Raw genomic sequence first — 21,487 nt, 5'->3', positions numbered from 1 at the left:
ATATCACAAGCTGCCATGAACTGCTAGATAATTTTTGTTACAGGGCATTTGTTTGATTTATGGGACTCTGTATTGTGAGGTTGCATTGGATATCATGAATTATTAGTTATTAATTGTGCTCCCTTTCAAAGTTCTCAATGCGGTTGGAACAACAGGGCAGGTTTTAAGTCTGATATTTTTCTATCCTGATATATTAACTTGTTGAGTTGCCTGGGAATTGAAATCCCAAACCACACAAAGCATTCACAGAAATAGCCAGCTGTTCTCAGAAACTTGTTTCATATTTTTAAAATGGAGTGAAACCAACGAGCCAGTGTAATGAGCAAAAGATATCATGTTTTCATACCCTTTAATGATTTACTGACTTGAGTTTATTATTCTGCTAGCCTCAGTCTAAACTGCATTTTAGATTGAACGGCGCATTTAAAATGTCAACAACAAAAAAGGAAGAAAGAGACACAGCATGGTCTAGTCCTTCTGTTTTTGGAAAAAAATCCCCTTGGATTTCAGTAAAATATGCTCCCAAATGACTCTGCTTAGGATAAAAAAGTAAATGCCTTAAATTAGCTGGCCAAAGTATAGGTTTATATTCTTCTAAAATGGGAAATCTAGGTTGTAAACTGGGGCCCATGGATATCAAGCAAATGAAATACTCTGTGTCGCAAAGGTTTGGGTTTCCTGAGAGTTACCATGACTACTGAATTCTGTTTACAGCTCCTCTTTTCCTTGCAGAGCAGTTATACTGTCCAGTAACCAGTAACCAGAATGTAATCTTTAATGTTCCGTTAAGTTAATCGTGGGACATACATTCAAAAATAACTGATTTTTCCATAGTATTTTTTCACTATCCTAGAAACTGTAACTTGATGTTGTAAAAGGACTTTGTGGGAAATAAGCCAAAGAAGTTGTATTGTAAGGTTATTTTACGTTTATTAGTAGATAAAGTAGTTATGAGTGGATGGGTGTGTCTGCTTGCCTGCCTGTTGTGGGTATATGCCAGTCTCTTGTGGGTGTGTGCCAGTGACAATCAAGTATGTCATTATGGTACTTGGATGAAATAATACTAATGCTGTTTGTTAGTAATGATACTTAGGGATTCATTTAAAAATCATTTGTTATCTGTATGCACTTATATGGATACAGTATTATTTAATTTTATTATTTCGTTTTATTTGAAATCACTTGTAATCACAAGAAAGTACCCCTTTTTATGGCTAGGACCTCACAATTCCTATAGTCTTGGCATTAAAAAGGGCTTGGGGGCCAAAGCCAGTTCAAGCCTATCTTATTTTGGTGGGTTATAGTTCAAGCACCCCTATATCTCCAACAAGATATTTTTCCATATTTACAGGTGCTAATGCATAGTGGACCAGACATGAAAGGAGATGGACAGAAATCCCAGGAAATGCCCCAGGAAAAGAGACCACACCAGCCAATACCTCTTGCGTCTGATAGCCAGACTCACTCGTCATTCCAGGCCCAGCAGAAGCAGCCTCAGGTTTTGTCACAGCAACTTCCCTTTATTTTCCAAAGCTCTCAGGCAAAGGTGGAATCTGTGAACAAACACACAAGTGTAATACAGTCTACTGGATTGGTGCCCAATGTGAACCCTTTGTCTTTGGTAAATCAAGCCAAAAAGGAAACTTTCTTAAAACTTATAGTTCCTTCTCCTGATCTACTCAAGACAGGGAATAAAAATACCTCTGAAGAAGCTAGCGCATTGACCATTGATGTCAGATCAAACCGGGTGAGATGAATTTCCCTTTTATATGAACTTTTTGAGAAAGGGGTTTTGTGTGTGTGTGTGTGTGTGTGTGTGTGTTCATGTATATGTTAATTTCAGTTTAAGATAATATTACATATCTGGAAGAAAGATAGCTATGTAACTGTCAGTACAATTATATATTATAAAATGGTTTAATGTTGTTACATTATTTTGGCTTTGGGGGAAAAATAGAAATAGATAAATCAGGCACCCTTGGCAAATTGCCAGCTTTCAGCCTAACCTGTCAACTTACATTTTGGATTATTGAAAAGACAATAGAATGGGAGGAACCATGTACACCAGGCCCAAGCTGCTTGGGGCAGGATATCAATGAAATGAATACATTGAATCCTGATTTAGAGGATTTGCTGAATAACAGTTTTTCTTTGACAGAAGAACATGTTCTTTCTTTCTCCTTCTGGCAGTTAACATACATGGAACGCTCTGCATAAATGCTGATTATGCAGTTGCACATTTTAAAAAAGATCTCATCCCTTACTTTAGAGAGAAAGATTGCACTAAAATCTGGGCTCCCTTGCCTCCAGGCTTTCATGCTGAATGCTTTAAAATAATTAATATATACATGATAAAAGAGATACTGTATAAGTAGTGGCAACCTTGTACATCCCCTGTAGAGTGGAAGACAGATCCTGGGCAAGTGAATAATTCTTGCATGAGTGTTGATAGTACTGTACGCCTCTGGTGGATACTTCAGATACAAGTAGAGAGTATCTGGGGGGTCTGGGGGTCTGGAGCTGAGGCTGGGCAGAGAGCTAAGAAGGAAACAATTGTTTAATAATACTGAGATAATGCCAATGGGTTTAGGACTTGTTTTCTCACAGTCCTTAGAACAAGCTTATGATGGGCTGCTCTACTGCATCATGTATGAACACATGAGGTCCTGAAAGTGAAGCACCCATTGACATTTGTAGTTTCTGTGTTAAGGACATTAGGTATAAATACTGCTACTGAAGGCAGAGAGGATGCATTCATAAAATACTTTTTTTTAAAGCAATAGTTGATAAAATCACAATTGTTTTTGAGAAAGATATCTTCTTTTTAACGAGCCCAATTTTTAAAAATATAGTTGAGCATGATGCCACCAAACATTTAATGGAAGATGTTTCAGCTTTCAAATAGTTAAACAGGAAAACAAAATATATTGCTCTGTTGGCATGGTATAGTTTTGTGCTTTGTAATAAATCCTGGATCTATGGAAATCCAGAATGGGATTTTGACAATCCAATGATGTTACACATAGAAATGAAGTAATGTTGGTAGCTACATAAATATTTCTGGTGTAGCACTTGAATTAAATAGAAAATGTTAATTTTAAACCACAGATGCTTCCAAATAAGGCCTTATCATGCTGTCATATTACGTATGTTCACGGAACAGAGAAGTTTCATACTCTTTTTTCTTCACCTTATAACCCTTCTGGTTTTCTGAAAGGGGGAGTTGCCTATTAAGAAGCTATTAAGGAAGAAAAAAAAACCTCTGGGTTACTCTTTAAAAAAAACCTTGAGAATCCTTCCATTTGGAAGTGATTAGGGACGGTTCATAAAAATGATATGAATATGCTTAGTACCATTTCTGGCCTTATTGTATGGTAGCTTTATTCTCCAACAAGGATAATGGGCCCCACAGATGTAATGCTACAGTGATGTGGGGTATGTGGAGACCAGCTGGGTCTATTGGCAATATAAAAATGAATGTAAGTATGGTATAATCTTTCATTAGTCCAGGACACTGCCTCAAGATGCTTTCCTATTATTCCTTCTTCTTGGGAAAAGTTCAGAGATTATGCAGCAATTAATCTGTGGTTTTTTTTTACTTTGGATATATTTTTTTTACCAGACTCGTTGGAATGGATAAAATAGCACATATTATTACTTTCATCTCTGTGCTGTCACTTTCACACTTTTTGTAAGGGACTGTGGTCAATAATATTCCGCAGAACTTACAGCAGATAAAAAGCAATGAAAGGATTGCTTGTACTTTCTCTCATTGTACTTTCATATCTTGTCCAAAGGGCTATGTGGGAATGCATATCCCTTTCTTTTGATGAGACCCAGAAGTCTGCCAAGTGAAGGTATAGGTCACTTACATTTTTTTCATGCTGCTTCCTTGTACATACAAAGCAACTCCAATATGTGAACCAAATGCCTATTGAAAAAGAGGTTGCACAAAAGTAGCGATCTCAGAATTCTAAGCACAGTACAAGACATCCTTTTAAACTGACCTTCATGCTTGGTTTCTGCAAAGGAAGAGCTGGTTGTCTTATTTTCCATCATGTCATCTCACACTACGAGGAATTCTTAAACATAGGGATCTGTTTGTCTTATTTAAAAGTGCAAAAGCTTTCAGACAAATCAAACTGTTGTTGATACACAGTGGATCGGAATGCATTTCTTGCAACTTGTATATAAAATTGGCCATGGCGATTTTATATGCATATTCTTACAATTATTTTATTATTTTTTGCTTTAGTACCTGTGCTCTTATTGGTATTACAACTAGATCAAAGTTTATTCAAAGTATAACTGTTATCAATGCTGCTTGTACAATTGTGCTTCGTGATTAAAAGTGGAGATTTGAGCAATTGTATAGTAAATACTTTGTTTTTAAAGTAGCAGTAAATTACCCAGGTTTCTCTGTATTTTCCCCCCAGAGATACTGGATCTCATTGTGTAGTGTCAGTTCTCATTTTCGGACTTTCAGTTTATATTAATGGAGCATTTTAGAGTTCTGTTTTGTTTTGTTTTTGTTGCTACAAAGATTTCATAAAGGTATTTTAAAATCAGTATTTTTTTTAAAAAACACCTTTATAAATTGCCTTTGGATTTTTCTGATTTCCATTTACATGCAATTCTGAACAGAAAGTGAACATAAGGAAAAGAAATGAGGAAGCTGCTTTCAACACAATGAAAAGAATTGAACACAGTTACAAAGTGCCACATAAGGGTCTGAAGTGTAAAGTAAGAAAAAAGTTGCTTAGTAGAATAACGAAGTAAAGAAACTGTGGATAATGAAAAAGTGCATGTAAGAAAACTATTTCTGCAAAAATGAGGATGAGAGGAAGATGTTGTATAATGTAGTCAAAGAGAAAAACACAGCTGGAAAGAGTATAATCAAATAGAGCCAGGAAGATTAAGTGAAGCAAAGAAAATGCAGGGGAATTTTAATGGAAATAAAACACTTTTGGAAATTGGGTGGAAATGGCTAAGGGTACCTCCGATAGAGAGAATGGAATTAGAAATAAAAATTAAGAACTTATTTAGGATGAAATTGAACTGACGGAATGCTTAAAGAACTATTTTAAATGTTTGAATGATAGTAACGTATAAGTTTGGAATTGAAATAACTACTATAAATGTTAATGTTCAAGAAAAAACCTGATTAAAAAGGATGTCTTACATGCTAAAAAATGTTGAGAAATAATAATGTGTAGATGGTGTACAGGTAGTCCTCACTTACAAAATGCCTTGTTTTAACAACTGTTGAAAGTTACAACCATGTAAACAAAAAGCTTTGCAACCATCCTCACATTTAGAACTGTTACAGCATTTCATGGTCACGTGATGGCCATCTGTGTGCTTTGCAACTGTATTTGCAACAAACAGAATTAATATAGAAGGCAGAAGTAAAATCATAAGTCATAGAGACTTGATGTTTTGCTTAAGAATTGAAATCATTCGCTTAATGATTAACAGGGAAGTGAGGTTGGAAGCTCATTGCAGTCACATGATATTTCGCTTAGTGACCAGGGTACTTAGCAATGGAGTTATCAGGCGCAATTGTGGTTGCTAAGCAAGGACTACCTTTAACAGGAGAAATGTTAAAATATAGATTAGGGGTATCAAACTGCCGGCCCACGTGCCGGATGTGTCATGCTGAAACTGCGCCCACCCCATTGCCGGCAATGGAAAAAAAGTCGTGATACGTCGTGACACGTCACGTGATATTGTGAGTTTGACACCCCTAATATAGATGGTTTCCTTTATGGAGCGGCTATGTTTGTTTAATGAATGCAATGAAAAGGCTGCATCTCCAGATGAATACTGGAAGAATGCTATTTTTATGCCCTATGCAAAGGTAGAAGTAACAAGAATGAATGTAAAACTAAAGGGTATTTAGTTTCTTAAATTAGCATGAGATGGTGCTCAGCAAAATTCTGATTGACGGGGCATGAGGGATGACATTGAGTAACATTTGGAAAATGCAGTGTGTGGCTTTATGCCAGGCAAAGAGCATGCAGACTACATTTTTTTTTCTTTCTAGTTGTTGATTGAAAAATGTAAGATTAAAACAGAAAGTTTATTCTATTCTGGTTGATTTAGAAAAAATGTACAATAAAACGAATAGGTGAACTTCTGAAACGTCTTACATGAATATGTGTAGGAGATGACCAGGTTGAGCCCGAGGGAGGGGGGTCAAATGTATCATCAATTAGGAGTCTCTGCATGGCCACAAGAGATCTAAATCCAGCCCACTTTGAATTCCTTTCTATTCTTAACTCCTGCTAATTTCCCCTGACCGTTAGTAGCTCAGATTCTTGTTGAGAGCTTAAGGTTGCAGTAAATCTTTATTCTCATTTGAACTGCCTGAATCTCCTGATTTCCCTGGTACTTGACGATATGGAGTTTAATGTCGGTTGCTGAATGGAGTAAAAGCAATATATAATAGAAATAAAGCATGTATAGGTAGTTCTTGATTTATGACTGTAATTGAGTCTGGTCACAAATCTTGATGGTTGTAAAGTGGGTCATCGTGAGACTGACTCAATTTTATCAGTTTTTGCAATGGCCGTAAAGTGAACACCACAGTTGTAAAGCAAACGCCACAGTCATTAAGCGAACCCTTTCTGTTTGCTACGGGTGATATTTGTTGGAAATGGGAAATAAATGCTGGTTTCTGGCAAAAAGTCATAAATGGCAGTAAAGTGACTGTGGGACACTGTAAATGGCCCTAACCAAGTGCCCTACATATGGTCATGTGACCAAAGGGCCCTGGCCATTGGAACTTCAGAACCAGGTCATAAGTAACTTTGGGAGAGGGGGTTGTAACTTTGAATGGTTGCAAAGAGACTTGTTGTAAGTCTAGGGCAGGGGTAGACAACCTTGGCTCTTTTATGACTCATGGACTTCAACTCCCAGCATGGCTGGCTCAGGAATTCTGGGAGTTGAAGTCCACAAGTCATAAAAGAGCCAAGGTTACCTACCCCTGGTCTAGGGCTTAGGTATAGATGGAATGCCTAGTGAATTGTTCAATACTGATTGGGGAGTAAGATATCCTCTTGTTGTTGTTGTTTTTAATATATATACAGGCAGTCCTCAACTTACAACCTTTCATTGAGTGACTGTTTGAAATTACAACAGCACTTTAAAAAGTGATTTATGACCATTCTTCACACTTACAACCGTTGCAGCGTCCCCATAGTCATATGATCCAAATTCAGATGCTTGGCAACCGACCCATATTTATGACAGCTGCAGTATCCTGGGGTCATGTGATCACCTTTTGCGATCTTCTAACAAGCGAAGTCTATGGGGAAAGCCAGATTCACTTTATAACCACGTTACTCTAACTTAACAACTGCAGGGATTCACTGAACAACCGTGGCAAGAAAGGTTGTAAAATGTGGCACTTCATGACTGTCTCACTTAGCAATTGAAATTGGGCAATCAATTGTGGTCATTAAGTCCAGGACTACTTGTAGTTCGATAGTTGTATGTTGCAAGGAACACTTGTGGTGAGTTAGAGGTGTTTTGATTGGGGATGTGACTGTATGTATTCAGTCTGCAAATGATGTCACAATCTTGGGTGAAAACCTGGATGATTTACAGTGGAGGTTCTGATGATGAACAAGTATATGGTGAATATTAATGTATAGAATTTGAGTGGGAAATATAGCAAAGACACTACAATTGTTTAGATTGAAATGTTGGTAAACTTTGACTTAATGACCCTTTGAACTTGATGGATTTTTTTTAAAAAGCTGCTTACCCCCACCCTTGAAGTTAAAACTGCCACAACAAACCTCCCCCCCTTCCATTTGATCACATTGCAGGCGCCAGTTTGCATTTTCAATGGCTGCGGCATTCCACAGTCCCCTGACCATGATTTCACGACATTTTTTTCTGTCTTCTGGCAAATAAAGGCAACAAATTTTTATTTATTTATTTAATAATATTTCTATACCGCCCTTCTCCCGAAGGACTCAGGGCGGTGAACAGGGCAAGAATAAAAATACAAACTACAAAAGTTAAAAATAGATTAAATAAATGCCCACATACTAAAATACATCCATAAAACATAGTAAAATAAAAATAACAACCACCCCCCCCAATCCCCTCATCAGGCCAGGCCAGCTTGTTCAAAAAAGTATGTTTTTAGCTCGCGGCGAAAGGAGCGAAGGTCGGGCGCCGTCCGGAGCTCAACCGGTAGCTGGTTCCATAGCTCCGGAGCGCCCACAGAGAAGGATCTCCCCCTGGGGGCCACCAGTCGACATTCTCTGACCGGTGGCACCCTGAGGAGGCCCTCTCTGTGGGAACGCACAGGGCGGAGGGAAGTCGATGCCGGCAGCAGGTGTTCCCTCAGGTACTCCGGACCCCTGCCATGTAGGGCTTTGAATACCATTACTAGTACCTTGAATGCCTATTGGATATGCTGAATTCACTTAACAACCACATGATTCACTTAACAACCATATCATTCACTTAATGACCTCAGTGACTCATTTTATGGCCATTCTAAAAACAGTCATAAGATTGAGTCCAGTCACGTAGTGTCTTGACTTATGACTGCAACAATTTAAGACTGAAATTCCAGGCTTGATTGTGGCCATAAGTCAAGGACTACCTGTACTTTATTAACAGTACTTTATTATTAACTAGCATTGCATTATTCCTACCTGTTGAAAAAATTATATTTTATTTATACACTATTTCAAAATCTTTTTTCCTTTCATATATTAAGCACTTTGTATGTAGTGCAATTTGTTCAGGTAAATGGATTAGGCACTCCAATTTCTTTTCTTCCATACCAAATCTTAGTGGATATTATCATGGCTCTTTAATAATGCGAGTAGATGCACGTAGATTTCTTATCCAGCCATTAACTGTTGGGATATCTGTTAATTCTATTTTGAATACATACAGAATTACAGAGGATATATTCATCTACTTTCTGTTGCTAAGGTAACCTGAATATGTAACATTTCAGGTTTGCCTTATTTAATAATTTAGGGAATGTGATGGCTCAGCAGCTAAAGATGCTGAGCTTGTCAGCTGGAAAGCTGATAGCCCAGATTCAAGACCCAAGCAGCGCATGATGGGGTGAGCTCCTGTTACTTGCTTCAGCTCCTGCCCATTTAAGTTTGAAAACATGCAAAAGCAAGTAGATAAATAGGTGCCATTTCGGTGGGAAGGCAACAGTGTATAGTCATATAGTCATGTTGGCACATGACCACACAAAGAAATGTCTTCTGGCACTGTTGGCTCCCTTGGCTAAGAAATGGAGATGAGCCCAGCCCCCTAGAATCAGACGTGACTAGAAAGGGGAAACTTTTACTTTTACCTTTTTAAAAAATAATATAATTTTGATTAACCATTTTTTCCTATTTATGAACTTTAAGACAATTTGTTTGATTCTGAAGCTTGCTTATCAGAATGTTAAAAGATCAGCTGAATCTAGCTCAACATTTAATTAACTGTGCATCTCTCCTGCTCTTGTTCCCATATAACTAGTATGGAAAAGATGGATGGATGGATGGATGGATGGATGGATGGATGGATGGATGGGTGGGTGGGTGGATAGATAAATCTTATATACGCACTCACCCACACACACATTTCCTATTTCATTTGGTGACATTTGTTATGTTTTTCTGTTTCTGTAGGAACAGTACAAACAAACATTCCCAGCACAATTCAAGAAACAGCACGAGTCATCCAAGAACCTGAAGAAGGTTATCACAGCATTATCAAGTCCAAAGCCAACCAGTTCATCACCAGCTCATCAAAAACACACCTCTTTAGAAAACAACCATTCAAATCCTTTCTTAACCAATGCACTTTTAGGTAATCATCAACCTAATGGAGTAATTCAGAGCGTCATTCAAGAGGCTCCTCTAGCACTTACCACCAAATCCAAATCTCAACCCAAGGTCAACGAAAACATATCTACTTCCAGCAACGTAACCTTTTCCTCACCGGTCAATTTAACCACATGTGGGAAAAAGACACCAAGCAACCGGACACCTATTATGTCTTCTACCTCTCCTGTATTACCTGGCCCAGCAAAGGAAAAGGCAGTCAGCAATAATACAGTAACAGCAGTAAAAACACAACATAGTCATTCTTCTGCAAAATCATTAGTTGAACAATTCAGAGGAACAGATTCAGATGTTCTAAGCAGTAAAGATTCTGAAGATTCAAATGATGATGATGAAGATGACGAGGATGATGATGATGAAGAAGATGAGGATGATGAAGATGAAGATTCTGATGATAGTCAATCAGGTTTATTTACTTTAAAGAACCTGTGTAAAATGCATGCTTGTATCTTTCTAAAACACACATTTCTGTGCTGCAAGTGTCTTGAATTTATGCTGAGGCTTTTAGTTCTATAATGGTTTCTGTATAAAATGCTGATATTTGAGATAAGAACTATAGAGATGAACCAACCCTAATACAGCATAATTCCTAACTCATTTAAACTAGTAGTGTTGGGACTGCTGCCACGCTGTTATTGCAATTGCTCTTAGATCACAGTAGGCCAGCAACACTTCAGATGTTGTTGAATTATAGCTCCCAACATATTTCTCTGTTGGCTAAACTTCCTAGCGATACTGAGAACTGCAGAGCAGCAAAATCTGGAGTGTCACAGGTTGTACATTCCACTGCCAGTTTTTTTTCCTTTCAGGAGGGTGACAGTAATTATGAGATAACTATTTGATCTGGTCCCACAATGAGGAAGAAACATTGAGTGTTGGGAGATTTGTTTCTCAAATAAAGGTTTGCTAAAGGAGGGAGAGGAGAGGAGTAGCTGTGATGGCCTAGTTTAACTATTTTAGGCACAAGTCTCTATAAAGATTCCTGGAAATGAGCCAGTTGGATTCAGAAAAAGTGTGTGTGTGTGTGTCTGTGTGTGTGTTTACATGTGTAAAATATACATATACACATGTACAAATACATATACACTTGCGCACAACAAAAGCTGTGCTGCCTATTTGCATGATAGTAGTAATCAATGCATACCTAAATACCTTTTAGGTACATGCTTACTGAGGTAAGGTTTAAATACTTGTTAAAGCATGTAGCTACTGGATGGTTCTTCATATGAAGAAACTGTCAAACTACTGAGTAAATGTAGGCTAGAAATCAGCATTTTAATTTAATTGAAAATGATGAGAACTATGATGTCCTGTTCAAGTTCAGCTTTGGAACTAGTATCAGTGTCTACAAGAGGTTTTGTTTACTGTTAAAACTTAAGCAGACCTGCATCTTCTCTTTATGAATTACAAAGTGAAGAGTAGCCAATCAGTAGTTCTGGTGATGAAAAGAAAGGCTCCAGAAGCATCTGCTTTGGACTGCTTTTTTGGGATAGCATTTGATAGACACAAGCTATAATCCATGGGCGGCATTTTTCTTCTGAGAGCATGAACAGTAGATGTGCAACATTAAATCAGGGAACTTTATGGGTTCCCAATGCAGAGGTGGTTTTTCTCTTACTTCATCTACTATCACCAGGGGGGTGGACTCAACAATTGTTCTCTGCAGTTTACTTATTTTTTTCTCTCCATATTCTAGTGAATGCTGGGATGAGGGTTCATTTGTTTTATGTAATTCATGGTTCTCTCTATTTTCTCAAAGAATCTGATAGTAATTCCGAAGGGTCTGACACTGAAGGGTCTGACGAGGAGGAGGAGGAAGATGATAAAGATCCAGATGAGTCAGAATCTGATACCGAGGGAGAAAAATCTGCGATGAAATTGAATAAAACCCCTTCCTCTGCTAAAAGCTCTTCTAGTAGTCTTGCCACTTGTTCGACACCACTTAATCTCCAAGTAGCAAAGACACCCAGTTCTGCTCCAGCTGCATTATGCCCTGAGTCCCCATCACCGGTATTTGTGGGAACACCATCATCTGGACTTGCTTCAAGCACTCATTGTGGTATAGCATTTATTTATTATTTCTAAAAGACTACAGTATTGTTTGGTTGAAGTCAAAAAGGTATTGTTTTTAAATATGGCTTGTCTTATAATATTTTTTGACTTTTAAGATTTTTCTACGTGCCTGGATTGGGGAACAGGTCTTTCTGGGAAACTGGTAGTCTTCTAGATATTGTTGGAATATAATTTTCAGTATTCTGACCGATTGGGATGCTGGGGCCTTTAATGTATGGAGGGCTTTACTGAATAGCAAAGACTGACTTGCACTACGTTATTTCTACTTGAAAACTGCCTTACATAAATTGTGCCTTCCAAGGAAAAACAGCAGAATTGTCCCCTGGTATTACTAGTCCAGAAGGTGATGAAGAGAGAATGAGTATTTCATAAGGGTATTACAGCCTGAAATTTACACATTTGCCAAGGACCCTGACTCTATCACAAAACCTGGTCAAGGAGAACCATCAGTTGAATTAGACTGTTAGTTGTATATTATACATAATCTATGCAGAATCATATTTTTTCCAAAATTTATAAGACTCATAGATGAGATATATCAAATATATATGTTCTACTGACTCAAGATAAAATAGGTGTGCAATAGATTAAAATATCATGTCTTTATGTCTGTTTATATGTTACTAGTTTCAACAAGACCTAGGGATGTGTAATGTTTAAAACAGTTGTGTTCAGTGTTCATACTACCAAAGAACCTTGTTCCTAATTTGATAAAAATACAAGCCTGCTGTTTCCATTTATAGGTATTAAAAATATAGTTTTCATTTTTAATAAGATTTAAAAACTTAATCAAAGTTTCATCCTACCTTCTAGCTAGCTAAATTCCCAGACATTTCTCTTATATCCGGGTTTCAACTACATATAAAGGTAGTCTACAACTGTAACCAGGATTTTTATAGCTTAATAAAGCAGTTGCTAAATGAATTGTCCTTAATTTTACGACCTTTTTTGCCATGATTGTTAAGTGAATCACTGCAATTTTTATGTGAATCATGCAGTTAAGCAAATCCAGCTTCCCCTACTGACTGGGAAGGTTGCAAATGGCAATCATGTGACCCAGGCAACTGTAGTAAATACATGCTGGTTGTCAAGCACCTGAATTTTGATCATGTGACCATGGGGATGCTGTGACAGTTGTAAGGATGAGGACTGGATATAAGTCATCAGCAAATGACTGTAAGTCAAGGACTACCTCTAATCCCATTCCTTACCATTTGTCAGCAAATACCTCTTTAAGCATAGAACAATATTACTGCATGCTGTATAAATCTTTCATCTAGTAGTGCTACTTCTACAACTTTGCAAAGGAAAAGATTTTTTTTTAAGTTGGGTAAAATTGTTGGTTTATTTTTAGGTAAAAAATAAAATGGAGAGCCTGCCAAACTCAGTATGAATTGCATGAATTGTGGCATATAAGAAAAAGATTAGAACAAATGTGTATTTAACTTAGTATTCTGTGGTTGATTAGATGATTCTAGGAAGCCCACAATCAGTAATTCCCAGTGATTTAGAGTTAACAGGCTTAAAGTTTTTACTAATGGGGATAATCTAGTTCTAGTATCCATTTATTACCTTATTCTCCAGGAATTGTCTAATCCTCTTTTAAAACCATCCAAATTGGTGGACCTCACAAAGGAATTTGTCATACCAAGTTAGATTACCGATCATTTTGGCTAAGATTTATGTACAGCTTTCCATGATTTCAGAAATTGTTTTCTCCCAGCGATACTTAGAGATGCAGGAAATTGAGCCAGGGACCTTTGGCATGGAAAGCTGGCATTCTATCACTAAAATGAGGACTTAGGCCATATCTGCTTGCAAAAACATATTTAAATAATTTTGCACCGTATTTTTTCTAGTGAGTATCCAATTTAGCAATTAATTGACAATGCCTACTGCTAGGAGTGAAAAATTGGCGTAGAGATCCATCAGAAGAAGAAAAAAAGTTGTTAAAAGCCTGAGGACTAGGCCTCTGAAATATTCAGTATTCAGGAAAGTAAGTTGAATACATTACTTCATGATACAGCAGCAGTGCAAATTTGAGTTAGTTCTGGAGTTCTTATGGATTGACGCATTATTGGGAGATAATGTCCCTCTCTTCTCTTCTATTCTATTATACGGTTTAGTATTGTAATCAGTAAATTTGTACACCTATTGATTTTATAGGCTATGAGAAATGCTCCCAAATGAAAATGATCAGCTTCTAATTTCTGTTTGTCAACTACTTTTAATTTCTGTATGTTTCATTATAAATTGACATTTTGAATTCTATTTAAGGTTCTTCAAAAAGGCGACGAGTGACAGATGAAAGAGAATTGCGCATTCCTCTGGAGTATGGGTATGTACAATAAATTTGAAAATAAATTTTTGCAGCCTTTATTTGTTGTGTGCTTTTACTGTTCTGATAGGGAATGATTTTAAGATGTCGGTCTGCATTTAGGCTTGATGAAAGAGGAGTAAAATATTGCTTTGTGCTATATTTTGTTAGATTTTTTTTATCTTGAAAACGTAGTGTTATGACTGTCAATCCTGACGACGGAATAGTCATATTTGGCTCATATTTGCAATCTAATATTAAACAGGAGGCACTTGTGGAAGAGAATGTATGGGTGGGACATTGTTTAGCTTCATTTGAACCTTGGATCTGTCTCCTCTCAGTATTAGTTTGCTAGTTATCCAAGGCTACATTCACTTTGGAAATCAGAATAGAAGGAAATGATTTAAAACTGCTTAGGGGGTCCATTTGAAGGGAGATGGAGGCCCGAGATGCTCCATTCATATTCTCCTTTACTCTGCCTCATAACCTCTGAGGTTCTTTATTAAACTAAATCCAAAACATAGAATAATGTTTTGGATGTGTTGTGGAGAAATAGATCTGCTCATAAGTAACTAAAGAACAATGCATTTCATAGGAAACCTTAAGGTTTCTTATAGAGATAGTCCTTGTAAACTTATGGCCATTTGTTTAGTGATGGTTTGAAGTTATGACAGTGCTGAAAAGTGAATTATAACCTGTTCTTGAACTTATGACCATTGTACCATGCCCACGGTCATGCAATTGCAATTTGGGTGCTTGAAAACAGGCTCATACTTGCAACAGTTGCATCATATTGCGGTTACATGATCACAATTTGCAACCTTCCCAGCCGACGTGCAACCAGCAAAGTCAACAGAGGAAGCCATATTTGCTTAACAACTGCATGATTCACATAGCAATCATGAGTTTCAGTTAACAACTGCAGTAAAATGGTCATAAAATTGGGTCCAGTCACTCAGTGATTTGCTTAGTGAACACATTGCTTAGTGACTGAAATTCTGGTCCTAATTTTGGTCATAGGTCAAGAACTACACTGAACTCTTTCTCTGTGTGTTTTTCTGAACAGATATTTGAAATATGTCCAGGCAATCTAGTCAGATTGTCAAACTAGTTTGCATTGCTAAGTGTCTTTGCATCATATGTCTTCCAGTCAATGTACTCCAAACCGTGTTTTCTTCTTGCTTCATATGGGGAATTTCAGATTAGATCTTGGTTCAGAATCAGTTTGTAACAGCTCATCTTTCTATATAGATTCCAAGTGCAATCTAAATAGCAATAGCAATAACACTTAGACTTAAGGATCGCTTTGCAGTGCTTTACAGCCCTCTCTAAGCCATTTATAGAGTCAGCATATTGCCCCCAACAATCTGCATCATCAGTTTACGGAGCTCTTAAAGATGGAAGGCTGAGTCGACCTTCAGCTGGTCAGTACCAAATTCCAGGCTATGGGGAGAGTCAGCTTGCAGTACTGCTTTCTAACCACTGCATCATCAGATCATCATCAAGCCCAGTCCTTCTTTACCTTGAAAGTTAGTTTTACCCTACTGCTAAGATTTCTGATGCACATTTTTCAGTATAGGCTTAATTTTTTGTATATGATATTTTGTCAAAATGTCAATTACAAATAGGACTTGGGAAATTTCAAAGGACCTTCATTATTTCATTTCAAAATTGTGTTTGCCTTATTTATTTATGTATTTATACTATTAGGTTTATAAGGGACGCAGTGGCTCAGTGGGTTAGGACGCTGAGCTTGTCGATCAGAAGGTCGGCAGTTTGGTGGGTCGAATCCTGAGTGCTGCGTAACAGAGTGAGCGCCTGTTACTTGTCTCAGCTTCTGCCAACCTAGCAGTTCAAAAGCACGTAAAAATGGAAGTAGAAAAATAGGGACCACTACGGTGGGAAGATAACAGTGTTCCGTGCGCCTTTGGCATCTAATCATGCCGGCCACAGGACCACGGAGACGTCCTTGGACAAGCGCTGGCTCTTCAAGCTTTGAAAAGGAGTTGAGCACCGGCCCCTAGAGCTAGAAACGACTAGCACGCATGTGCGGGGGAACCTTTACCTTTACCTTACTATTAGGTTTATATTCCCCCATTCCTCTGGACATTCAAGGTACTGTACATAGATAGCACCCCTTCCTCCCATTTTGTCTTGCAACAACCCTGTGGCCCAAAGTAATCCATTAAACTTTCATGAATAAGGGTGTACTTGAATTTGAGTCTCCACAGTCCCGCTCCAATACCTTCATGACTTTTCTTTCTTCTAGCCCAGTACCAGTTATTTTTTACTCAGAAGAGTTGTTCCATCTCTTCTCAACCACATCCATGTTTATGAAGAAGTAAATTTTCTACCTTCTAAAAAAACGTATTTCCAAATAAGTATGTAGACAATTCCTTCCCTAGCTTGTCTCTTAACACAGAACTATAATTATTTGCAGATGGCAAAGGGAAACAAGAATAAGGAACATTGGTGGCCGCATTCAGGGAGAAGTAGCATATTATGCACCATGTGGAAAGAAGTTAAGGCAGTATCCAGAAGTTGTAAAGGTATATTTTAAACATTATGCTTTGGGTATTTATTTAGCATGCACATTTGTGTTTAAATGAATTTTTTTTCTTCCTGTAAAGTTCTTTGATACAAAATGGCCTGCAATGTGGATGCTAATGATCCTTAACCTGTCTCTGAATTCACCTACTGTAAAGTCATAGTCCACTGCTAGAATATGCACAGTATTTGAATTCTCTAATATTAGCTGTACATCAAAGCTGGGTTGTGATGACTTAAAACCTGAAGTGGAAAAATATGTGATTTTTTCAGTATCTCAGCAGAAATGGAATAATGGATATCTCAAGGGACAATTTCAGCTTCAGTGCAAAAATAGGAGTGGGTGACTTCTATGAAGCCAGAGATGGACTGCAGGTATCCGCTTTTTAAAAAAGTAAAGTCTTTGATCCGAGGAGTAGTATCATAAATCTAAGTGAAATATATATTCATATACATATATACATATGTATATGTGTGTGTGTTTATATATACACACATACACACACATATACACATGCACACATATACATATACATACACACTACACTCGGGAGCATTGCTATTGGTAGTTCATTCTTAGAGCAGTACTTGTGATTTTATTGTCGAGATGGTGAGTGGACTGAGCACATGATCAAGCAAAGTGCTGAAAAACCTTTATAATTTCCTGTTTTGACTTTGCTAAGCTATTCAGTGTCTTGTTGAACTCAATTTAGTATTGTTCAAATTGCAGTCAATACCATTATCCGAGATTACTGGTCTGTAATGCTCAGTATATTCCACTGTCCTAAATATAGGTGGGTGGGTGGGCGGGTTAGGAAACTCTCCTTAAAAATCCGTCTTAAAATGTGTATGTAGGGCATCTATAGCCTTAGACTATTGGGTTTCATCAATAGACACCACGATTCCATCTGTTATAACACCAATGTTGGTATATACCTTTCAACATTTGTGAAAGCTTTGTGTCTGTGTTAGACAAGTGGCAATTATATATGGTTAACATTTCTGTCTCTGATATTCTTTTCTTAGTTATTTAGTAACCTGTGTGATATTAATTCAAATATGAAAGACAGATGTGTTTGTTGCATGCATGAGAAACATAGGCAAGTAAGTTGAAAAGGCAGTCAGGGACACTATGGTGGAGATTATTTTCTAAAATCATTTTACCAATAATACACCATGCTCAGTTATAGATAACTAAATGCAGTCTAATCCTGTGCAGGTTTGTGTAGGAGCAACTCCTAATGAGCTCAATGAGATTTACTTTTAAATACATCAATATACAAAGTTGTAAGAATTTACAAAGTGGTTTCTTTCTTGGTTTATTTCATGTCTGATTTTTTTGGATTTTTTACCCAGAAAGCTTTGCTTATCCTTAATATTCCTTGCCTTAGTATCCTTCTTCAAATGACATCATATGCTATCTGATATATTCCTATGTAATAAGTAGCATTCCTCCTCTTGGATTTTAATGTACAATCTTTTCTTCCTCAGTATGTGTAATAGCTACAAATCAGATATGTGCAGATATTTACTATATGCTCCAAAAATGCTTTCCAAACGATCTGGAACTATTCTGTATGGCTATTGCAGCATGTATCTACAAGCCTACAAAAAGAGGGTATTTACGAAAAAAAATCATAGCATGTAGAGCCACATAGATAAGAAAATGGTTCTGCTTGAATGTTTTATCCAGTAGGTAAAGAAAAATGGAGGCTTATGGTTAGTCCTATGAAAGTTTATTCATGTAAAAAGATGTCAATAATGCAGGTCATTAGTAGAGATAATGGATAGAAACAGAAAATAGATTTGTATTCATTCCTGTAAAAAGTTCTGGCAGTTTCAAAACCGGAAAGTCAGGGAAAAGGGCAAGTTAAACTTCCTTTTTCCCTTTTATTTTCATTTTTGAAGAAACCATTTCTATTTTTTTATTTTTTTTGCAACGAGGTGCATGCATACAAGTAAGCATGTTCCAATTAAACAAGAAAAAAAGTATAATTACTTCCTTTGCTTCTTAAAGGACTAGAATGAATTGTTTTGAACTTGAGTTATTTTAATGATAATGGTTTTAGATTATTTTTATTGAAATAAAATAAAAATATCTGCAGTACTGTACAGATGAAACTCTAATGGCTATTCCCTCCCATTAGCATTATAGATTTTTGATGGAGTATTTTCAGAATCTTTATCAAACTATAATTCCCAGGATTATTGGAGAAAGCCATTCTATTAATATGATCAGGTTCTTAGTATAATGGCTTCCTATCAGAGATTAAGTACACTATGGTATAGTGAGCAATTAACAGAATCTTTAGTGAAGTTATAGACCCTGTCTCAGAAGTATAGTTCCTAATGTAACCTGGAAAAATCCATAACAAATGGAAATGGTGTAATAATAAATGACAATTAAGACAGTTTGATATATACAATTTCGACCATACGACCGTTTCTCTCAGATTTCTTACTTGCAGATTATGTTGCACAGATGGTACCCCTTTTATTCTTTCCTTCCATTATTTCTTACAACTCCTAAACCGTGTACTGCACTGGTTCTTTCTCAAAATGCCAGAATATAAAAGTAACTTTACTAAACTGAGAGCACAACTTCCAATTGTTTCACCATTGTTGCTGAAATTATAACTCTTTCCCCCTGCTGATTATTTCTACCTCTTTAGAAAATTGAATTGATATTGAGCACAATTCTTTTTTGATTATAAACATTGAGGCCTCCACCACAGATTTTTGCCATAGTTCTTATTGGTAAAAATATTTACATTGTTGGGAAAAAAACATATAACTCCATCGAAATGCCATTATTATGCTGACATTAAACACTGGAATAATTGTAGAGAATTTAGATTTCTTGCCAGGCTTAACTGTCCGTTATAGAACTTCTAACTGTCACTTCCTTTGTCCAGTTCTTGGTATAGTATGTCTTTGATTTGATATAGTCAGTTTGAGACAATTTCCAATTAAGCAAACCAAATAAACCATTTGATTGTGCCAAATGTTAGTTTTGAATTCACCTTTGCCCTCATTTTGGTGTTAGCAAAACACCTTTAAGAAATTTGAAGGATAGAAGCATTTTTATGTTATGGTCTGTAGCTTATGTAAGCTACAGAGAAAATAAGGTAAGTATCTGTTCACTGATAGGATTTTTTTAAATTGCAATATGCGTGCTTGAGATAAATACAATTTACAACAAGTGTGAATTTGAAAATTCAGAATAGCATCTTTGGTATTATGTTTGCTAGCATAAATAATGCTTTTTGAATGCGTTTTTGTATATGTCTATATGTCTTACTCTGCTGTAAACTCTAAATTTATTGTAATTTTACAATGTCTTCTGTAATCTGGTTCTGTTCTGATACAGTCAGTTGTTATATTCATCATCCCAATTTAGCATGCCACTGATCATATTCTAGCTGAATGTAATAGGAGTTGTAGTTCAAAGCATTAGAGGAGAATGGGTGAAGGCTGTTTTCTTTATACCAATTAAACTAAGCCATTCTTAAAAGACATTGTCATCTGTAAGCACTTGATTATTTGCTTTCAGTTTTATGCAAGCTGTACTTATTTTTAAGTTTCATTCAATAATTAATTTAATCAATCTTAGGGCACCCTAACTTATTTAATAATACTTAGGGGAAAAAAGTATTGTCAGATCACTGATCTATGTAGGCCACGATTTCTGAGGTAGAAGTGTGCCAGGTTTTCAGGTAGAATTCTTTCCAGCCCTCTCTATCGCATCCAGGGATGCTTACATTTTCTATGTAGAGCTTGTGGTCTGATACTGAGTTATTAAGACCTGTTGATAAATGTGTGTTTTAATTGAAATATTTGGGTATTATTTTATGAACAGGCCCACATATATTAATCCAGTAAAAGATCTTTATGGAAACATAATCTTTCCCATTCCTATTCACATTGTTACACCTATAGAAATCTTGGTGAATTTTTGTGTGTGTATTTGATGCAGATGCGGTTAGAATTCAAGTCTCATATAGTTAACTTTCTAATTTGTATAGCAAAGGTATCTAAATTCTTGTTAGACTCTTATGAGAAAACAGATTGTGCTTATTGTCCCACAAGTCAGTAGTCTATTTTAAAAGAGAGAAAGAGAGGGAGAGAGAGAAGCAGAGACAGAGAGCCTAAAAGCTTGCAATTCAGAGTTATCTTTCCATTCTTCTAAAGGACTATGACCCAAAGGAGATTCCCTTGCTCTATTGCTTTCCAACTTTCTGGAGTAGTTTTCAGAGTATCTGAGGAGAATGTGCAAAAACCTTCTCAACTGCCAAAGAACATTTCAGCACCAGACTTCCATTCACACAAATTCTGAATTGAGCAATACATATATAGCAGGATGCTGCCTTCCTATGTGCAGAGATAATTAGAAGAACATTTATTACTTGAGCCTTGACATGTAGTTTGAAGTGTTACAAATCAGATACATATTGACCAACTAATTAATAACTAGGCTTGAGGAAACAAAGATAAAAACAATTCAGAAGATACTAGATTACAGTATAATATCTGATTAGGTAAACATAGTACAAGAGTCCTATTGGACAAATTAAGTGGAAGATACTCCTAAAATTGAAATGAATGGTACGAAGCCAAGCTCCCATTTTTGCAAGTCAAAAAATGTTTTAAAACTATAGAGCATTACAAA

At 36.7% G+C, this 21,487-nt stretch overlaps 1 protein-coding gene across 13 annotated transcripts in view; it reads left to right on the top strand.

The window, feature by feature from the left end:
• Nucleotides 1–21,487, top strand: part of BAZ2B (bromodomain adjacent to zinc finger domain 2B) — a 227,931-nt gene that overhangs the window by 150,413 nt on the left and 56,031 nt on the right. For 8 of the 13 annotated variants that reach the window (XM_083370569.1, XM_083370559.1, XM_083370566.1 and 5 more), the window contains 6 exons: nucleotides 1,352–1,747; nucleotides 9,666–10,287; nucleotides 11,641–11,940; nucleotides 14,232–14,292; nucleotides 16,712–16,820; nucleotides 17,092–17,193. In XM_083370569.1, coding sequence (XP_083226695.1) covers nucleotides 1,352–1,747; nucleotides 9,666–10,287; nucleotides 11,641–11,940; nucleotides 14,232–14,292; nucleotides 16,712–16,820; nucleotides 17,092–17,193 — 1,590 coding nt within the window. The remainder of the gene's footprint in view (nucleotides 1–1,351; nucleotides 1,748–9,665; nucleotides 10,288–11,640; nucleotides 11,941–14,231; nucleotides 14,293–16,711; nucleotides 16,821–17,091; nucleotides 17,194–21,487) is intronic. The other 5 variants (XM_083370558.1, XM_083370561.1, XM_083370568.1 and 2 more) reach the window with 1 other exon arrangement.

This window comes from Vipera ursinii (assembly GCF_947247035.1).
Source record: "Vipera ursinii genome assembly, chromosome: 1".
In the NCBI taxonomy this organism is placed as follows: domain Eukaryota; kingdom Metazoa; phylum Chordata; class Lepidosauria; order Squamata; family Viperidae; genus Vipera; species Vipera ursinii.
This window is presented reverse-complemented; position numbering and strand designations above follow the sequence as displayed.